Below are 19452 nucleotides of genomic sequence, written 5' to 3'. Positions count from 1 at the left end.
CGGGAAAGTTTACTCTAAGGTACTCGAAAGGAGGGTCAGGCCGATTGTAGAACCTCAGATTGAGGAGGAACAATGCGTATTCCGTCCTGGTCGTGGAACGATGGATCAGCTTTTTACTCTCGCAAGGATCCTGGAGGGGGCCTGGGAGTACGCTTATCCGGTCTACATGTGTTTTGTAGACTTGGAGAAGGCGTATGACTGAGTTCCCAGGGAGTTACTGTGGGAGGTGCTGCGGGAGTATGGGGTGAGGGGGTCTCTGCTCAGGGCCATCCAATCTCTGTACTCCCAAAGCGAGAGCTGTGTCCGGGTCCTCTGCAGTAAGTCGGACCCATTTCCGGTGAGGGTTGGCCTCCGCCAGGGCTGCACTTTGTCACCAATCCTGTTTGTAATATACATGGATCGGATTTCGAGGCGTAGTCATGGGGGAGGGGGTCTGCAGTTCGGTGGACTAAGGATTGCACCACTGCTTTTTGCAGATGATGTGGTTCTGATGGCTTCATCGGTCTGCGATCTTCAGCACTCACTGGATCGGTACGCAACCGAGTGTGAAGCGGCTGGGATGAGGATCAGCACCTCCAAATCTGAGGCCATGGTTCTCAGCAGGAAACCGATCGACTGTCCAAGTGAAGGTGTTCAAGTATCTCGGGGTCTTGTTCTCGAGTGAGGGAACAATGGAGCGTGAGATGGGCCGGAGAATCGGAACAGCAGGAGCGGTACTGCAGTCGCTTTACCGCACCGTTGTGACGAAAAGAGAGCTGAGCCAGAAGGCAAAGCTCTCTGTCTACCGGGCCATTTTCGTTCCTACCCTCACCTATGGTCATGAAGGATGGGTCATGACCGAAAGAAGGGGGTTGCAGATACAAGCGGCCGAGATGGGTTTTCTCCGCAGGGTGGCTGGTGTCTCCCTTAGGGATAAGGTGAGAAGTGCAGTCATCCGGGAGGGACTCGGAGTTGAACCGCTCCTCCTTCGTGTCAAAAGGAGCCAGTTGAGGTAGTTCGGGCACCTAGTAAGGATGCCACCTGGGCGCCTCTCTTGGGAGGTGTTCCAGGCACGTCCAGCTGGGAAGAGACCAAGGGGTAGACCTAGGACCAGGTGGAGGGACTATATCTCTTCGCTGGCCTGGGAGCGCCTTGGGATCCCCCAGTCAGAGCTGGTTGATGTGGCCAGGGAAAAGAAAGTTTGGGGCTCTCTGCTGGAACTGCTACCCCCGCGACCCGACTACGGATAAGCGGGAGAAGATGGATGGATGGATGTGTGTATGAATTATACTTTTTTAGTTTTTTGGATGAATAAAATAAAAATAAATACTTTCAGCTTGGGGGCCCCCTAGTGGCCGTGGGGCCCGCCGCATAATCCGCCTATAGGAAGAAACGGCCCTGCATCTAGTGTAAAAAGAAAGGTGTGGTGAAAGGATATTCAAACGTAATTTCACTTAAAGGTGGGGTATGTAATTTTGGAGAAACCAGCTCGAGTGCGCTAGAATTTAAAAATACACAGCCGGAAGAAATCTGCCACTTCCTAGTTATTTTAGCCGGGCCGGCTCAGGTGATTGGTCGTGCTTTTTACAGCGCCACGGCTTCCACAGATTAATTTTTTTATGTATTTATTGTCAAAGCATTTAATATATTCATTGCTATCGGGATGTTAAAGGTGGGGTAGGTAAGTTTGAGAAACCGGCTCGAGATCGCTAGAATTTGAAAATACACAACCTGAGAAAATCTGCCACTTCCTTATATCGACTGTTAAGAGCATTCCATGGAATATAACAACAAGTGTATCTCGAGCCGGTTTCTGAAACTTACCTACCCCACCTTTAAGAGCATTCCATGCAATATAACAACAAGTGTTTCTCAAATAAATTACATACCCCAATCAGAGTTTTTTTTAGATAACTTTATTTCTAAATGTCTTCTCTCCACTTTCATACCATTCATCGACTAAAGGCCTGTGGAGTGTTTAAGCCCCTGTCACACTGTCCCGAAATTGACACCCGATGGACACACGAATATGGAATTGTGAATTTCGCACGAAGATGGCCCCGAACCACACACGAAGGCAACATTTACATTACATTTAAGACATACAACTGCAATGAAAGTACCAAAAACAATTATGTTACAGTACTATGATACTGTACTGATATCTTCAGACTTTGTTCTTTACTTTATCCGTCTTTATATGTAGAAAATATTACGTTTTCTCCGTAATGTTGACACAATTTCCTGTCAACTGTCCTTCAAAATAATATATTATATCCTTTTTAGTTTCACAGAACACAAATTGGGTTATTTCCATAATATATTTACATGATTTTGTTGTGCAATAAAACAACCCGATGGACACACGATAAAGGAAATGTTCAAATTCGGCTGTGATCGTAGAAACATCGGGCCGTTCGTGAGGGCATCTTAAGCCTTCGTATGACCGCCGGCGGAGTTTCTCAGGCTCCGGCAGCAACTTCGTGAGCGGAGGCAAAATCTTTGGCATGCCAAAAAATTGCCGGAGGACCTTGCGAAGGTTCATTTTCGTGTTGAATTCGTGTGTCCATTTTGCCCTTCGTAAGGCCATCGTGAGGGCATCTTGTTATCATCGGTGCCATCGGGCATTTGCCCCGATCAGAGTGAATGTGAATGCACCGATGATAACATGAAGATGAAATGAAGTTGCCGCTCACGAAGTTGCTGCCGGAGCCTGAGAAACTCCACCGGCGGTCGTACGATGGCTTAGATGCCCTCACGAATGGCCCGATGTTGCTACGATCACAGCCGAATTTGAACATTTCCTTTATCGTGTGTCCATCGGGTGTCAATTTCGGGACAGTGTGACAGGGCCTTTAAGCATATTGAAAGGTTATATTTCTGACCTCTGCAATAGTTTTCACACTGCAATATTGGTCTGATAACAGACAGAGACTTACAACATTTGATCTGTTCTTGTTTAATATTCAAATGGACCATAGTTTTATTTAATAGCCGAAGGGAGTGATTTTTTGTGAATTAATTCCAACGTGTTTAAAATGGGACATGGCATTAAAGTTACACACACAGCCCAAAAAAACAATTACTGATTAAAGAAAATCCTCGTACAATCCTTATAGAGATACAAATTAAACATGCAAGAGAAATAAGACGCTCAAAAGTAGGAGACATGGTGAAAAACAGTGAATGGGCCATGTTAGCAATTTATGATAATGCAGTCAGTCTTTTGTTAGGATACCTGATCAATGATATAAGTAATTGCTTATTAAAGGACACAGTCTGCTTTTTGGACCATCAGACTTTCCACACACTTTGCAGAGAGGAACGTCTGCAGCAGCAAATTGCTTTAAGATCATTGTATTAAAAATAAAAGTGATTTATATGTAATGGGAAATCAATCATGCAGAAATGGAACCACAATGTTTTGCTGGTCAACGCTGATATATTCAAAAGATTTCTTATAAATGCACACATTATTCTTTGCTAAACAGCGTTTCAGTTGAAATATAATGGAAAATGCACGGATTTAAAGTCTGAATCGATACTTGGTGTAGTTTGACACTATAAGGATTGTTTAGTATAATAGTGTAGCGCACATCTTTGAAGAGGAATTGCTGTGTTTCACCTGCAGTGTATCAACATCAGCATCCAGCAGAGGAGCTGCTACAGAATCTCTAATGAACCCTTTTGGCAGGGCTCACTACACCTGGTATTTAGAAGGAAGGAGACAGCATTGTAAAAGAAAATGTATTGTTAGTGTATTAAAGGCAGTGTAGCCTCTGCTTTCCTTGCTCGCTGAGGGTTGTGCCTGCAGAGAGCTCTGCAACATTTCTGTCAGTGTCCTGGGAGACTGCCTCAGTATGGCAGGAGTTCAGCAACTGTCTTAGGAAGGACCTTGACAAAATGGATGAGCAGTGTGAAAAGGATACAGTGGATACAGTGAGATGATACAGAGGACTCAGTGGAGCTAGCTCAGTGGATTTGACTCGATTAAAACCTGGTTCTTCGTAAGTAACGTAACAGAACATTTGACATATTCACAGTTTCTAAAATGTAGATGAATATGTTGTCATGTTATTCCACTATGCATTGCTCACATGTTCAGATAAAGAAACGCACAGAATACACTTGCAATGTAGTCCTATTATGCAAACACAAGTCAACAGTGTGTCATGATCACAGAGAGAGAAGGAAAACTTGGACAAGAACAAACAATGTAAAGAATTTAGAGGGCCTTTTATGCTTTTTAGGGGCATGATATACATGTAATGTCTTCTGCTCTGAGCATTCACGTTTTTGGGTCATTTTAGAATCAGTAGGCTAATGGGGACTGGTGCAGTGCCTGTGCCATTCTGCTGCAAAGGTGGGAGTGATGTCTGATTTTCTGTTTTCTATTAAAAGAGAACTAATTATTAATGTGTCACATGTCCAAACTGCACCACTTGGCACTACAGAAATGCACCCACCTATGCAAAGCCTCAGATAGCTGCTATTGTAGCTGTAAACTTCACCTGGGCCACTATGTTTCAGTCAAACCTGAACATTGTCCCAAAGTTAACACCGTTTCAAATGTATTATGGGTGTACCAACCAGCAACGTCCGGGTCAGAAAACGATGCAAGTGCATTAAACCTGCATTTCTCTAATAGAGCATGCAAGGGTGTGACGAGACTGGTTGCAAAAAGGAAGTCCAAAAGTAAAGAAGGCTATGAGAAATGGCTTCTTTCAGGTCATGAGAGTAAACTCTAGTATTTTTGATCTAGTTTGGTGCTCGGCAAAAGCCTGTATTTGCTGTAGATACTCGGCAGCGAGAGTTTGTACAAATCTAAACACGACCACCACAAACCAACATTATTATACCCAATAACCAAGATGGCCGACCCTTAAACGCCAAACTTTAGGCTGCTAAAACCAGTCCACCAACCGATGGGTGTCATCACAGTGAGGTCCACCTCTTATATAAAGTAAATGGGCTGTACTGATCAGCCACAACTTTGGTATAGACCACTTTTACTATTTTAATGTAATATTATTGAAGTTATTAACGATAAGCGATTTCAGAATACTCAAACGTCAAACCCATGTATATTCTATTGTTTTCTTTTATGGTGTGTTTTTGTATTGTATGCAGGAGTAAATGTAGTACAGATTTCCAATACATTAGGTGAAAGGAATTATCTGTAAATGTGTGTTTAATATGTATATATTTTTAATTTATGCTGGCAAAAGTAGCTGAGAAAGTGCTGACACGTTTAGTACTCCCACACTGAATGAGGAAATGTCGAACAGCTGCTGAGGTGTCTCAGATAATCAAACCCTCGTCACAACATTTCCTTTTTCTTTCTCATTCAGATCAAATTAAATCCTTCCAAATGAGGCCACGGTGTGTGTATTGACATGCGATCCTCTGTCCTGTGGTAAAACAGAGTGCAGAAATCAATACAAATTATTATACAATACTGAGAAATGTCCCCAAAGTCCACTGGAGCAGCATTTTCTCCCCCCTTCTCTCTGCCTACTCCCCTCCCTCTCTGTCCCACTCCCCTCCCTCTCTCCTCTGTTTCTTCTATAAGCCGACCTCTACTGTATCTACCCCTGGCATCACACTGCAGAGCACTGAGGGAAGCTCAAACTGCATCAGACAAGGTGAGAATGATTCATATACTGTTATTAGCTGGATCTGAGCTTTGATTAAACATTGAACTGTGCATTGCAGTCTGGATGAAATGTTAGCTCTGACACTGGAAGCAGCACTAAAGCAAATATTGGTATGAAGGCGGGAGACGCTCTGCATCAAGCAATCAGAAAGAGATGAACTGGTTTATGTGTATTTTCTTAACATATTTAATACAAGTAGGCAAGGAATCAGAGCATTGTTCTCGAGGGGGGTTAAGCTCAGAAATGTGTCAGTGCTGGCAAGTCACCAGAGAAGTTTGCAGTTCATCTCTTTGCAGCGTAAAACAGTGAGGCTGTCTTGTACTCAGTATTATGGTACAGTGACTTTTCTACAGTAACCTCCGCAGTTAAGTGTGTTATTCATGAAATCTGACCCTTCTCTTTAAGCACAGTCAGCTGTATGTGATTCAAACCTCAATAATGTAAAGACGTGACAGCCAAATAAATAGCTTGCTGTTTGTTTCGGTTTATAATTGCGTGGTGAATATTTTTATTTTCTTGTGCCTTCCTTTTTTGTGCAGGGCAATTGGGAGAATGTTGTTCCTTTCCACAATTTTACTTTTTGGTAAGATCATTGTTTTTCATAATGTTAAGAGAGGACATAATAAATTCATTTTCTAACCTGAGTGAGTTCTTCTCTGTGTTTTAAACTCCACAAAGGCTTTGCGTCAGCCCAGAAGGTGATTCAGTTGAACTACTGCTCAATAGATGAGCACCACCTCAGGATGGATTGCAAATATGCGGTTCCCGCTGAGTCACCAACACCTTATTGCAAGTACACAAACGGGGAGCGACTCTTTGACACCACGGACCCGGACGAGGAGCAGCATGCCCCCTTCAAGAAGAAAGCCAGGGCCCGCATCTTCCCTGGCAACATCTGTCGCCTGCTGTTTAAAAACCTGCCCAACGGCAAGTCCAACTTCACCTGCAGCATCAAACTTGCAGACACGGGTGCCACAGCAACCAAAACCTCAGTGGTCTTCAAAAGTAAGCTGCTCGCAGTCATTGTTTTGGAACAAATAAAACATTTTGAGTGACTGCAAAACAAACCTGTATAATTGTTCTTATTGCAGAGCTCCTCCTCCCTTGCTCTGCGTGGAGTGTCCTATTTCAAAGCTGCAGTGGCCTGATGCTGACCTTGATGACACTTCCGATGCTGCTGGATATTCACTGGCTGTGAACGAGTCGCCAAACTGCTGCATACGTTAACACTGCACCCATACTCATCCGGTGACTGGTGACTGAAGTTGTGTGTATGCACAAAGTGCAATAAGCTGAAGTGAATGAACGTATAGTGTAGATTTGGTATGTCACGCAGGCCTGCATCATGCACAATACTAAGCACATGTACTACTGCATTATACTCTACAGTACTCTCACATATACACAGTTATTGCAAAGTGCAGTAGAAATCTGTTGGATGCATTTCTGACATACATCATTAACAGGGTGATGAGTAAAATGCATGAATGTGACTTAAATGGAAAGTCTATATTCTGTAATATTTAATATTTACATTCAATAATTTAGAAGTTATTCAATGTAATTTAAAGAGCTTTAGCCTTCAGTCTTAATAACAAGAAATAATTATCTATGAGGACAGCGACTAAGAGGGGGTTTTACAGAGAGATGAAAACGGATTACCCAGCGAGGAATTACAATTTGGGGAGCTCAGAAGTGATGCAGCGTTAAGCTCCGCAATGTGACATTATTGCTGACTATCATCACTCTTTGAAGTGAGCAATCTATTTTGCTTGAATGAAATCTGTCCCCTGTGAGTCCTTCTTGGCATGATGAGGGCAGACAGAGGCGACCTTGTGCCACACAGGCTAACAGGGGCAGATTGTGTTGTATCAGTCGATAGGAACTGGGTAGGGCAACACAGATAGCTTTGGCAGGGATTCATCTCATGACAAGCAGAGAAACAAAAACTTTAAAGGGGCCCTATTGTACTTTATTGGGTTTCCCTTTCCTATCGTGTTTTGTATGGGTTTTCATGCATGTAAATGGTCTGCTAAATGTCTAAAATCCCAAAGTTCCCTCCAGAGGGAGATTCACTCCCACACCCCCCCCCGCCTGAAACGCCTACATCGAATTATTTCGTTTTCTTCCGTAACATAGAGACATCACTATGTAAGACTAGCGCTGCTATTGGCAAGGGCTCCACACATTGTATGTGATAGGCTAAGGGGCGCGACATCTCTAAGCGGTTGACCAATCATAACAGAGCCGGCCAGCTAACCAATCAGAGCAGACTGGGCTCTGGTTTCAGACAGAGGGTGACAAGAGGTGCTGCAGCTACAGGCAGTATGAGAAAATAAAGAGCCTTTTGAACATTAAAGCATGGAGACATGTCCCAGGAGAGACACAACATACAAATATGAACCTCAAATGAGCAGAATAGGGCCCTTTTAAAACTGGTTTTGACTGACTTCTAATGTATGCATGAGCAATAAAGTTTCTATCTACTCTACTAGTCTAAGGAGACGATGCATACAGTCTCTCGATTGTTGTGACAAACAGAAACAAAACACAAACTCTGTTTTTATTTCGCCTTTCACTTGTGCCTGAGACACATGATCCATGTTCAGCCGAGGCTTGCCGTCATTGATATACAGTAGTATGTTTCTGAAGGCTATACGTTTAGTCAGATCCACATGGTTCTATTTATACGCTGAATATGCTTTATATCGTGCAGTGTCTTGTCTTAAGGATTTGTACTTGTGTATATAGTTGAGTAGGTGGTGTGTAGCCAGAGCACAATCATTTAAATGCACTGAAGAGCACTGCTGTACTATGTACCGTATAATGACAATAAACTGTAACAGCATTAAAGTAGAAACACGCTTAATAATGAAGCTAACCGACACATGTTTATGCATGATCTCGACTGTGCATGTGCAGTTAGTATGTCTGCTATGCTGTTGGTTTCCTGCAGAGGGAAGCACTGGGTGACACAGGATTGTACTTGCAAAAGTGTCAACAAGAAAGAGGAATTGCAGACATGAGGAAATACGGAAATACCAGAATTTCAAAAAAATGCAAAGCTGAGAAATGTGTCTGAGCAGTGGGTTTTTGACATTTTCAGCATGCAATTTGAAAAAGACTGCATTACACAGGCTAAAGGAATGTGTCTGTGTTTTTACAATATCCTGAAAATGGTTTACCTCAATGGCTGGAGTACAGTCTTTACAAATGAGAGCTGCTGAATACCACAACTATCCTGAAATTATGCAATAAACTTTATACAGCAATATTATCATTTGTCTGTGCAAAGCAACATTTTTCTTCATGTGTTCACTATTTTCTGGAGGTTTGTTGATAAACTATATTGCCAGAAGTTTGTGAATATCTGATGTACTGTGTGTGTGCTGTGTGTGGGATTTGTACGGATTATATAAGAACTTTCAATTGAATTAGATTAGCTTAATTCTTTGTTAAGAAATTGTGCATTTTACATTTATCCACAGCAAGTAACCACTATTCCAAATGCATTTATTGTAGTCCAAATTAATACAAAAATGGCAATGTAACCTAATATTGTTCCTATTATAAGGTTTTATAGCCCACAATAAAAGTAATGGTAATACTAGTAATGTAATAATTAAGTTGTATTCATTGCCATATTGGCGCATTGTTTTTTTCATTATATTATGACAGATTTCATATGGTTTTCAGATAATAACTTAACCCTAAACATAATAATAAATAACATAATAATAATAAAATAAATTCATACACAATTATAATCACAATAAAACAATTAAAAGTTCAATTAAAGTAAATAAAAAAATTATATAAATACATAAATATTGAATAACTAAAAACCAATAATTGTGTGGGAATAATGATGATAAAATATTAATATTTAAATAAATGAATAATAATAAAAACAATAATAATACAATTATACAACCAATTATAATAAAAAGAAAGTAAAACATGTAATAAATACATAAAAAAAAAAAATACCATTATATAAATGCACTCAAAATAATAATAATAAAAAAGTATGATAAAAAATACAATGAATAATAAAATGATAATAATAAAAAAATACAACATTTACAATAACAATTACAAAAAAAAACATTAAAAAAAGTGCACAAGCCTGCTTTCAACCTCCAACAGACATACACAAAGAATGGTAAACTATAAATTAAACAAAACAATATAAAATATAGCGGCGGGGCTTTGGGTGGGGACGGTGGTCTTATCTGATAAATGACACATAAATTCATACAAATAAAAACATATTTATTTCATTCTTAGTGAAGGGATGTGTGTGTGTGTGTGTGTGTGTGTGTGTGTGTGTGTGTGTGTGTGTGTGTGTGTGTGTGGTGTGTGTGTGTGTGTGTGTGTGTGTGTGTGTGTGTGTGTGTGTGTGTGTGTGTGTGTGTGTGTGTGTGTGTGTGTGTGTGTGTGTGTGTGTGTGTGTGTGTGTGTGTGTGTGTGTGTGTGTGTGTGTGTGTGTGTGTGTGTGTGTGTGTTTTTTTTGTTGTAGGTGTTGGTGGCAACCCTCTCCGCGTCGGCATTAGAGTGAGGGAGCACTAGAACAAGTTGAGCTATTTTAGTGAGCCTCCCAAACTGGCTCAAACCGGTCACCTTTAAAAAAAGGAACCAAGAGACTCTATTACTCAAATGCTTTGCTTTTGATTTCAATTGATTATGTGTATGTCATGTGGTGCCAAATATTTCTTACCTTGCACTTGATTGAGGACATACTCCCCCAAAACTCCTCAACATTAAAGGTGGTGGGATCTTGGGGCATGGGGATATCCATCAGCTGATATTCCAGGAACTCCTCACACACCTTCAGTGTGAGAAAAACAATAATAATACAATTATACAACCAATTATAATAAAAAGAAAGTAAAACATGTAATAAATACATAAAAAAAAAAAATACCATTATATAAATGCACTCAAAATAATAATAATAAAAAAGTATGATAAAAAATACAATGAATAATAAAATGATAATAATAAAAAAATACAACATTTACAATAACAATTACAAAAAAAAACATTAAAAAAAGTGCACAAGCCTGCTTTCAACCTCCAACAGACATACACAAAGAATGGTAAACTATAAATTAAACAAAACAATATAAAATATATTAATAGATAAATATAATAATGCAGGGCTCTCAAGTTTTGAACAGAGTTCAGAGTGAGATTTTGGCAGCGGCGGGGCTTTGGGTGGGGACGGTGGTCTTATCTGATAAATGACACATAAATTCATACAAATAAAAACATATTTATTTCATTCTTAGTGAAGGGATGTGTGTGTGTGTGTGTGTGTGTGTGTGTGTGTGTGTGTGTGTGTATGTGTGTGTGTGTGTGTGTGTGTGTGTGTGTGTGTGTGTGTGTGTGTGTGTGTGTGTGTGTGTGTGTGTGTGTGTGTGTGTGTGTGTGTGTGTGTGTGTGTGTGTGTGTGTGTGTTTTTTGTTGTAGGTGTTGGTGGCAACCCTCTCCGCGTCGGCATTAGAGTGAGGGAGCACTAGAACAAGTTGAGCTATTTTAGTGAGCCTCCCAAACTGGCTCAAACCGGTCACCTTTAAAAAAAGGAACCAAGAGACTCTATTACTCAAATGCTTTGCTTTTGATTTCAATTGATTATGTGTATGTCATGTGGTGCCAAATATTTCTTACCTTGCACTTGATTGAGGACATACTCCCCCAAAACTCCTCAACATTAAAGGTGGTGGGATCTTGGGGCATGGGGATATCCATCAGCTGATATTCCAGGAACTCCTCACACACCTTCAGTGTGAGAAAAAGTTTTTAGAGAGTACTTGTCCATGGACAAGTGAGTTTGGAAATGTACTTGTCCGAATACATTTTTCACTTGTCCAGAATGGACAAAAATTGGGGCCACTGGAATCTTCTTCTTCGTCATCGTATTTTACATTTTCCCACGGTTTTTATGACACCGCTAACGTAAGTGAGATTTTACTGCATCAAACATAGGGTTGGGTATCGTTTGGATTTTAACGATTCCGGTTCTGCTTTTCGATTCCGGTTATTTTCGGTTCCGGTTCTTTGAGAGGGTAAAAATAAGTCCCATGACAAACTGGGAGAAAAATATAGTTATGAAAACATTAAGTCAAATCTGTATTCCTATTTACAAATCACATACTGTTTAATTTCTTACGGTTATTGAATACAATTATATAAAAATAATCTCTGCATTGTTTAGTTAGTTCTAAGTGGTGCAGTTTGAGAATGTACAATTGGCCCAGTCTCCTCTGATGTTACACTGCCTGTGAGACAGAGTCCAACCACACATAGGACATAACCTAATAATAATAATAATAATAATACATTATATTTATAGCCTATAGGCCTAGCGCTTTTCTACAACGCAAAGACGCTTGCACGCTTACACACGTCCTGCAATACACATACTGCAGCTGCTCACTGTTTGTAAAAGTAAAGAAATAGTATTTTCATTTCCATAATGTACTTTCTATACCCTGCTTCATAAACAATACTGACATCCTGCTCCTCCGAGGGTCCGGGGATGTGAGGACAGCGCGAGGACAGACAGGGAGGCTGCTTGAAATGGTGGTTAATATTAACAACACAGGAGTTAAAACGCTTAATAACCTTCATTACGTGTTAGAGAAAGAACATAAGAAAGTTTGACAAAGATGAGGCTGTTAAACGGGCAGCGGATCCGCTGTGTGTAGAAAGAGAGAGAGAGAGAGAGAGAGAGAGAGAGAGAGAGAGAGAGAGAGAGAGAGAGAGAGAGAGAGAGAGAGAGAGAGAGAGAGAGAGAGAGACGCTGAGCCGCACGGAGCAGCGCGATCAGCTGATACGGAGCATAGAGAGAGCTGCAGTCCGCGGGGCTCGGCCTCGCCTCCTGTCCTCACAACTCTTATTAATCCCGGTACCGGAAAAATTGTTATTTGTTCCTACTCGGAACCGAGTGTTGCTTCCCAAGCCTGCCACTGTGCTACACTTCCCGCCCCGCTCCGCCCCCGTCTAACGGAGCGTCCACACTACAGCTCCAAAAATAGCTTGGAGCTGGGCGTGTCTGGAGCTTGGGGATTTTATTCAAGCAACACGGCCAACAACCAATCACATGAATCTCCCGCCCCCGACATACAAAGCAAAAACCCCCGGGGATTTTATGCGAGCAATATATATATAAACTCCCCAAACAGGCGAAAACCTACCAGTTTCCCCCACTGTCTCTGCCACCTCCCTCCATGCCTGGTTCCTCCGGTTTGTATCCCGGGAGGTGAAGAGGGTCTGGTCATACAAAACCGGGTGATTTGCTATGGCGATAGTTAGTTTCTCCTCCGACTTTTTTTGAAATATAGAAATGAACGGCGGGATATCTCTCCCAGCTTAGACGCGGTTTGATTGGCTAGCGCTTCAGCTGTCAGATTTTGGGAAACGGGATTTGATTGGCTGGCGCTGGCTACTCCGGCGTCCAGGCGACCAGAAGTTGAACAATGTTCAACTTCTGGTCGCCTGGGTCGCCTGACGGCCCGTCTACACTACAGCGTCGAAAGCTCCAAGCTGCTCCAAGCTGCTCCAAGCTGCCCATTCACTTTCAATGGGGTGACGTCACGTAGCCGCGCTTTTTCGCCGAACTGAATTGTGGGTAGCAGAGCGAGGCGTCTCAGGCGACCCAGGCGACCAGAAGTTGAACATTGTTCAACTTCTGGTCGCCTGGACGCCGGAGTAGCCAGCGCCAGCCAATCAAATCCCGTTTCCCAAAATCTGACAGCTGAAGCGCTAGCCAATCAGCCAATCGCCGTAGCGAATCACCCGGTTTTGTATGACCAGACCCTCTTCACCTCCCGGGATACAAACCGGAGGAACCAGGCATGGAGGGAGGTGGCAGAGACAGTGGGAGAAACTGGTAGGTTTTCGCCTGTTTGGGGAGTTTATATATATATTGCTCGCATAAAACCCCCGGGGGTTTTTGCTTTGTATGTCGGGGGCGGGAGATTCATGTGATTGGTTGTTGGCCGTGTTGCTTGAATAAAATCCCCAAGCTCCAGACACGCCCAGCTCCAAGCTATTTTTGGAGCTGTAGTGTGGACGCTCCGTGAGACGCCTCGCTCTGCTACCCACAATTCAGTTCGGCGAAAAAGCGCGGCTACGTGACGTCACCCCATTGAAAGTGAATGGGCAGCTTGGAGCTGCTTGGAGCTCTCGACGCTGTAGTGTAGACGGGCCGTAACTGTACAGAAAGCGGCGAGATGCATTTCCTTAGGAATCGACAAGCAGAACCGAAACTAACACTTCTAAACGAACAATGTCGGACACGTACAATTTGCGAATGAGTTCTGCCTTTTGTAAACTGAATGTATCAATAATTTGTCAATAAATCAGGTCGAAAAACGTCACTTGTCCGCCGGACAAGTCAATTGAAAGATCTACTTGTCCGATATTGTAAATAACACGTCCCGGATGGTGGGACGTGTACCTTTTTGCACACTGACCTTGTCCTGTTCCTCCGGCCCATGGAAAGGTAGTCTAAAAAGAGCACCATGTGTAAAGAACTGATTAATGTATTCAATCAAAGTATTGAAATCCTGGAAAATGTTGAAACCCTTACCTGTCTATAAAGTATAGGGCAGAATGTCTAAATCAGGGGTGGGGAACCTTTTTCCTCTCAAGGGCCATTTACATGTTTCCAACTTCCTCCGAGGGCCGTACAAATGATTGACCTCTGCTTAAAAATACTAAAATCACAGCCCATTCATTTGGCCTTTCTTTCATGCTGTGCAAAGAAAAAGTAACCTCTTAATCCAGATATCTTACCATGACTCACACATGCATGCACGGCACGTGCACGGTTGTGGCATGACCACCAAAACAGAAAGATATTGGACACAACATTTGTGCAAATGTAGTTTCCTATCCATGTGAACATGATTTAAGTGTGGGGGGGTCTGAAAAGATTTTTTTTTTTTAAAGCATCAATCTGGTGCACTTTGAGAGCAACATTAGGAGATCTATGGATACATCTCTCAACATCCATATGAAACAGAACTGTAAGAAGATTTTATTTTTCTTTATGGATATTTTACAAATCACTCCCCTTTCAAACTGTATTCTTGTTTATTAATAACAACTTTTTTTTACTGTCATATAATATTTATACCTGTTTACTTTATTCTCTTATTTTTAAATAACTATATAATGATCATATAAAGATGTGCCTGACTGGTTGTAGAAAAACCCTCATATGTGTTAGCATAGCAAGCTAACCAGATGCTAATAAGAACAAAGTAATTGACTGTGATCAGTATGACAGATGAACAGATCGCCACTGGGCTTACAACTAAAGACACAGCAACGCAACAACTGCGGCATGTGTACGGCTCCTTATGGGTACTGCAATTTTTGGAAGTCCCGGAGCGACGTTCCGGTGCTCTCCGGCATAACGGCCCGTCTACACTACAGCGTTGACAGCGTCGAAAGCTCCAATCTGCCCATTCAGATGTTCAACTTCTGACGCCGGAGTAGCCAGCGCCAGCCAATCAAATCCCGTTTCCCAAAATCTGACAGCTGAAGCCGTAGCCAATCAAACCGCGTTTAAGCTGGGAGAGATATCCCGCCGTTCATTTCTATATTTCAAAAAAAGTCGGAGAAGAAACTAACTATCGCCGTAGCGAATCACCCGGTTTTGTATGACCAGACCCTCTTCACCTACCGGGATACAAACCGGAGGAACTAGGCATGGAGGGAGGTGGCAGAGACAGCGGGGAAACTGGTAGGTTTTCGCCTATTTGGGGAGTTTATATATATATTGCTCGCATAAAATCCCCGGGGTTTTTTGCTTTGTATGTCGGGGGCGGGAGATTCATGTGATTGGTTGTTGGTCGTGTTGCTTGAATAAAATCCCCAAGCTCCAGACACGCCCAGCTCCAAGCTATTTTTGAAGCTGTAGTGTGGACGCTCCGTAACTGCACCCCAGAGGAGACATATACCACGTGATGACACCAAGCGGCAAACTCTGGGGAAGAGCCGGGAAGCCAATACGGAAGTGCCACACACTGCAGTTCATATATTGGCCGATAGGCGATGGCTGCAGAAAGGAGCAATTTCCATAGACCCCCATGTTAAAATGCCCAACTTTACAGCAGAAAAAAACATGTTTCTACCCCTGGCTCCATACATTTTACATATTATCGATATAGTTAGATTGCACCTTCATGATTATGGATCTGTGAGTGAATTGTTTTCTAACGCGACCCATTTATTTATATTAGGTCTTAAAGTTTGTACATAAATTAGGGCGTGGTCACATTGAGTGACGGCTCTGTCAAGTGCCTGCCGCTGTTAGCTTCTTGTCTCTCTGCTAGCTGCTCCGTGAAGCTAGCTACAGGGACTCTGCCTGCTCAGCTCATCCAGGAAACACAACTTGTAGCCGGCCGTGGTTGTTTGTTCTTCATGCTTATATATCGGACTATTGTGACTCGCTCTGCGGTTAAAACAGACGGTGCATGAATGCGGTAAGTACAATTCGAGTGCTTTATTTATGTGTTAATGATTTTAATCAGCTACGTAATGAATGGTAAGGCTTGGGTTAGCATGTAAGCTAGTGGTAGCTACATCGGTGCTAACGATGCTAATCGTAGCCTCCAAGTTAAAATCATAGACTGTATATATAAAGGTTAAAACGAAATAGACAAGTGTTAAGTGGGATAATACTGTTGAACAAACGGCTTCTGTTTGAGGTTTATAAAATAAGGTTACATCCTTGTAACTTAGAGATATTTTATTATGTAGGTAGAACTGGATGCATCTAAGGTTAATTTAAATTGGCTATGCTCAAGTATGTAGACAAGCTAATGTCGAAGTAGTGTATGTGAAATCAACCTCACAATAAGATGTGTGTATATTACAATTATTAATGTCATATTTCAAGATGATTACTTAGATATTACAATATGGTTGGTTGAGCTGGAGTTCATTATTGAGCTTACACGTTAACGTCACAGTCATCTGAAGAACGAACCCAAACCTTGTTGTTTTTATTAATTGCATTACCAAATGGGTATCAAATAAACAGTAAGCATTGGTAACACAACTTCCAAAGTTACAGTAAAATAAAAAGGACCCTAACTCGGACAATACACAATCCAACATGTTCAACAGAAGAGAATCAGTTATATTGTTTGTACACATGGTACTTTACATATATATATATATCTGTTTGTTTAAGGTGTCCAGGTGATGCAGACAGGCTGGACCAGAGAGTGAGAGACAGAACTGGACTCCTCACAGCAGTGAACTTCAGCACAGGTACTAAGACTCTTTTTTCATACTGTACAAAGAATCAAGAAAGATATTGGTTTAAATGAATGAAGTATTGACTTGAATACACTGATATACATTCCAATAAACAATACTAAATACCAGATCACCTACACATCAGTTAAGTTGAGGGTTTTTTCCATGCAAAAAGTTACATTTAGATATTTAGCAATATGACTTTGTCAGCTTTCTAATTTAATGTATTGAAGGCAAAGATATTTAACACAGTGAGTACTGCTACTATTTATCTCTCAATATTGTCTGTAAAAAACGTGGTAAAAGTTATTCTTTCAGTGAGACAACAGAGCAAGCTTCTACAGTTGCACTACGTTTTGTAACAGTTAAATATTATTTTGATAATAACATATATTTCAATGTTGATGAACTTCATACTGTTCATTCATAATCTGATTGCTCACTGTTAAAATAAAATAAAAACATTACAATTACAAAATAATTATATCTACAGCCCCATAACACACAAACACACCGCTTTCATAAATAACACACTTGTTCTGCAATAATATGTTTTATGTTTCCTGTCATTTTTGTTAGGAAAGGACATGCCTGAAAGACACAACATTTTCTCCTTCTCTGAGGGTCAAGAAGAACATCCACGAGGATCATTAAAAGCTGATATTATGAGATTTTAAGACCAGTACAGGACAGGACATTCACTAAGAAACTACTTTTATTGTAAAAACAGTCAGCTGATCGAATGCAGCTATTTCCACATCTACACTCCATCCGCTGATTATTTCTATGTGCCTCACTTTATGAGCTTCACATCACTTGTGCCTTGTACCGCAGAGTTTGCAACATCACAAATAAATGGGGCCAATCTTCAGTCAGATGTGAATGTGTAATCTAACATTTTCAGTAAGAATAATGGACAAAAGGATACAAATACAATTTATTGAAATGTGAACCAAAAGTTAATCAAATATTTTAAATAAAAAGCACATATGGACAGAAGGTGTAAACCTATTAAATGTATAAGTAAACACATTTAGTCAAATAACGTGACAGACTAGGCCTGTGCAGTTGGTATCAGCTTTGCCCAGCATGGGCTCCTCCATCAGCCCTGGTCCTCCTCGCAGAGGAAAGACCCTCAGTCCTCTCCAAACCAACAGACAGGACGTCCATCACACAGAGGTTTCTCCCTGAAGTCTCTGCTGCTCTCTGGACACCAGGCTGTCTCAATCCGTCCACACTGAATATGAGAGGGGGAAAATGAAAATAATAAATGCTTTAGAAAATAAGAAACATAAAGTTGACTGTTGAGTTGCTCCGTTTTTTTAGATTGTCAATACTATTACTGTATAACTAATATCTCAGGTTAAGAGGCACCTTCAAATAAAGATTGGTCTTTAAATACATTTTGTCTTTTGAATTGTTTGTCTAAAGTCAAGGATCTAGAACTGGTACTTAGTTTTAATGATACAGTCTGGTTATTATGCTGTATGGAGGAGGCCTCACAGGTAAGAGCACTAACTAGCTACCATCACATGTACCTTAGCTTGACTTAAATGTATTAAACGTATAGTTAAGTGATATCAAAATATAAATAACTAATGTCATGCAAACATTAATATTTGCTTGATTCCAGTGTTGAATTTAGCACAATTGCATACAAACGTTAAGGGGTTTTAAGATTCTGAAGTATTATGCTAAAAACTCAATAACTTAGATTATTATTTATAGTTTTGCTGAATAGTTTCAAGGCCGCTTACCTTAGAAACGTAAAATGCGACGGCAGCGTGCAGATGGGGAGCATGTTAGCTTAGCTTGGTAGCTTCAGCTAGCTCTGGAACTTCCAGCTCGGTGGCAGCAGGTCCCGCCTCGGCTCCGCCTCTTTGCCCTTATTTGGAGAAGGCGGGAGTTGAACTCTGACGTCACTGTTGAGCCGTTAGTGGCCGACTCCGCCTACTAAGGGCTTCACGGCAACTCTGCAGAATCCTATGGGTGACGTCACGGACCCTACGTCCATTTATATATACAGTCTATGGATGACACGTTAGGCTCGTGTTGTGTTCAAGGACCCTGAACTTGGCCAGGAAAAACAGGCACTCGCTTGTTTAATTTGTTTGCGGTCTAGATTTTATTTTTTATTTGTTTATAAATTACCTCGAGGACCGTACCAAATTGTCTCGCGGGCCGTATAGGGCCCGGGGGCCGGAGGTTCCCCACCCCTGGTCTAAATCCTACCCGTATACAGCCATGTTATTTTCTAATTGGCTGTTCGACAGTTTACATTCTTTTGATTGGTTGATGCGTGGCTACAGTGATTCTGTACTAGTTTGTTTACAAAATTGCGGCGCAACTTGGTGGGCTGTACCCTGGAAAGAAATCTCTGCGTGAGAAATACAAGGTGTGGCGTGTGAATGGAGTGGAATGCATGTGTCTCACGCCAAATGCGTGAGACTTGACTTGAGAGAATAAAACCTCCAAGGGACAGTCCCCCGTCGGCGAGGGACGGTGAGCCCATAACCATTATTGCTGTGCAAAT

General features: G+C 41.5%; 1 protein-coding gene across 1 annotated transcript; it reads left to right on the top strand.

The window, feature by feature from the left end:
* The first annotated feature begins 5581 nt into the window (after positions 1-5581).
* Positions 5582-8840, top strand: thy1 (Thy-1 cell surface antigen). The gene is made up of 4 exons (XM_071205465.1): positions 5582-5624; positions 6176-6219; positions 6315-6641; positions 6728-8840. The coding sequence occupies exons 2-4, from the start codon at positions 6189-6191 to the stop codon at positions 6832-6834; spliced, it is 465 nt and encodes a 154-aa protein (XP_071061566.1). The 5' UTR covers positions 5582-5624; positions 6176-6188; the 3' UTR covers positions 6835-8840.
* The last annotated feature ends 10612 nt before the right edge of the window (positions 8841-19452 follow it).

The sequence above is a fragment of the Pseudochaenichthys georgianus genome, chromosome 14 (genome assembly GCF_902827115.2).
Source record: "Pseudochaenichthys georgianus chromosome 14, fPseGeo1.2, whole genome shotgun sequence".
NCBI classification, from domain to species: Eukaryota; Metazoa; Chordata; class Actinopteri; order Perciformes; family Channichthyidae; genus Pseudochaenichthys; species Pseudochaenichthys georgianus.
Note: the sequence above shows the minus strand (reverse complement) of the source record. Positions and strands in the feature narration are given on the sequence as shown.

Coding starts and splice junctions, on each gene's coding strand:
- thy1 (XM_071205465.1), top strand. CDS start 6,189: ATGTTGTTCCTTTCCACAATTTTACTTTTTG. Junction 6,220..6,314: donor TTCCACAATTTTACTTTTTG/GTAAGATCATTG, acceptor AACTCCACAAAG/GCTTTGCGTCAGCCCAGAAG. Junction 6,642..6,727: donor AACCTCAGTGGTCTTCAAAA/GTAAGCTGCTCG, acceptor TTCTTATTGCAG/AGCTCCTCCTCCCTTGCTCT.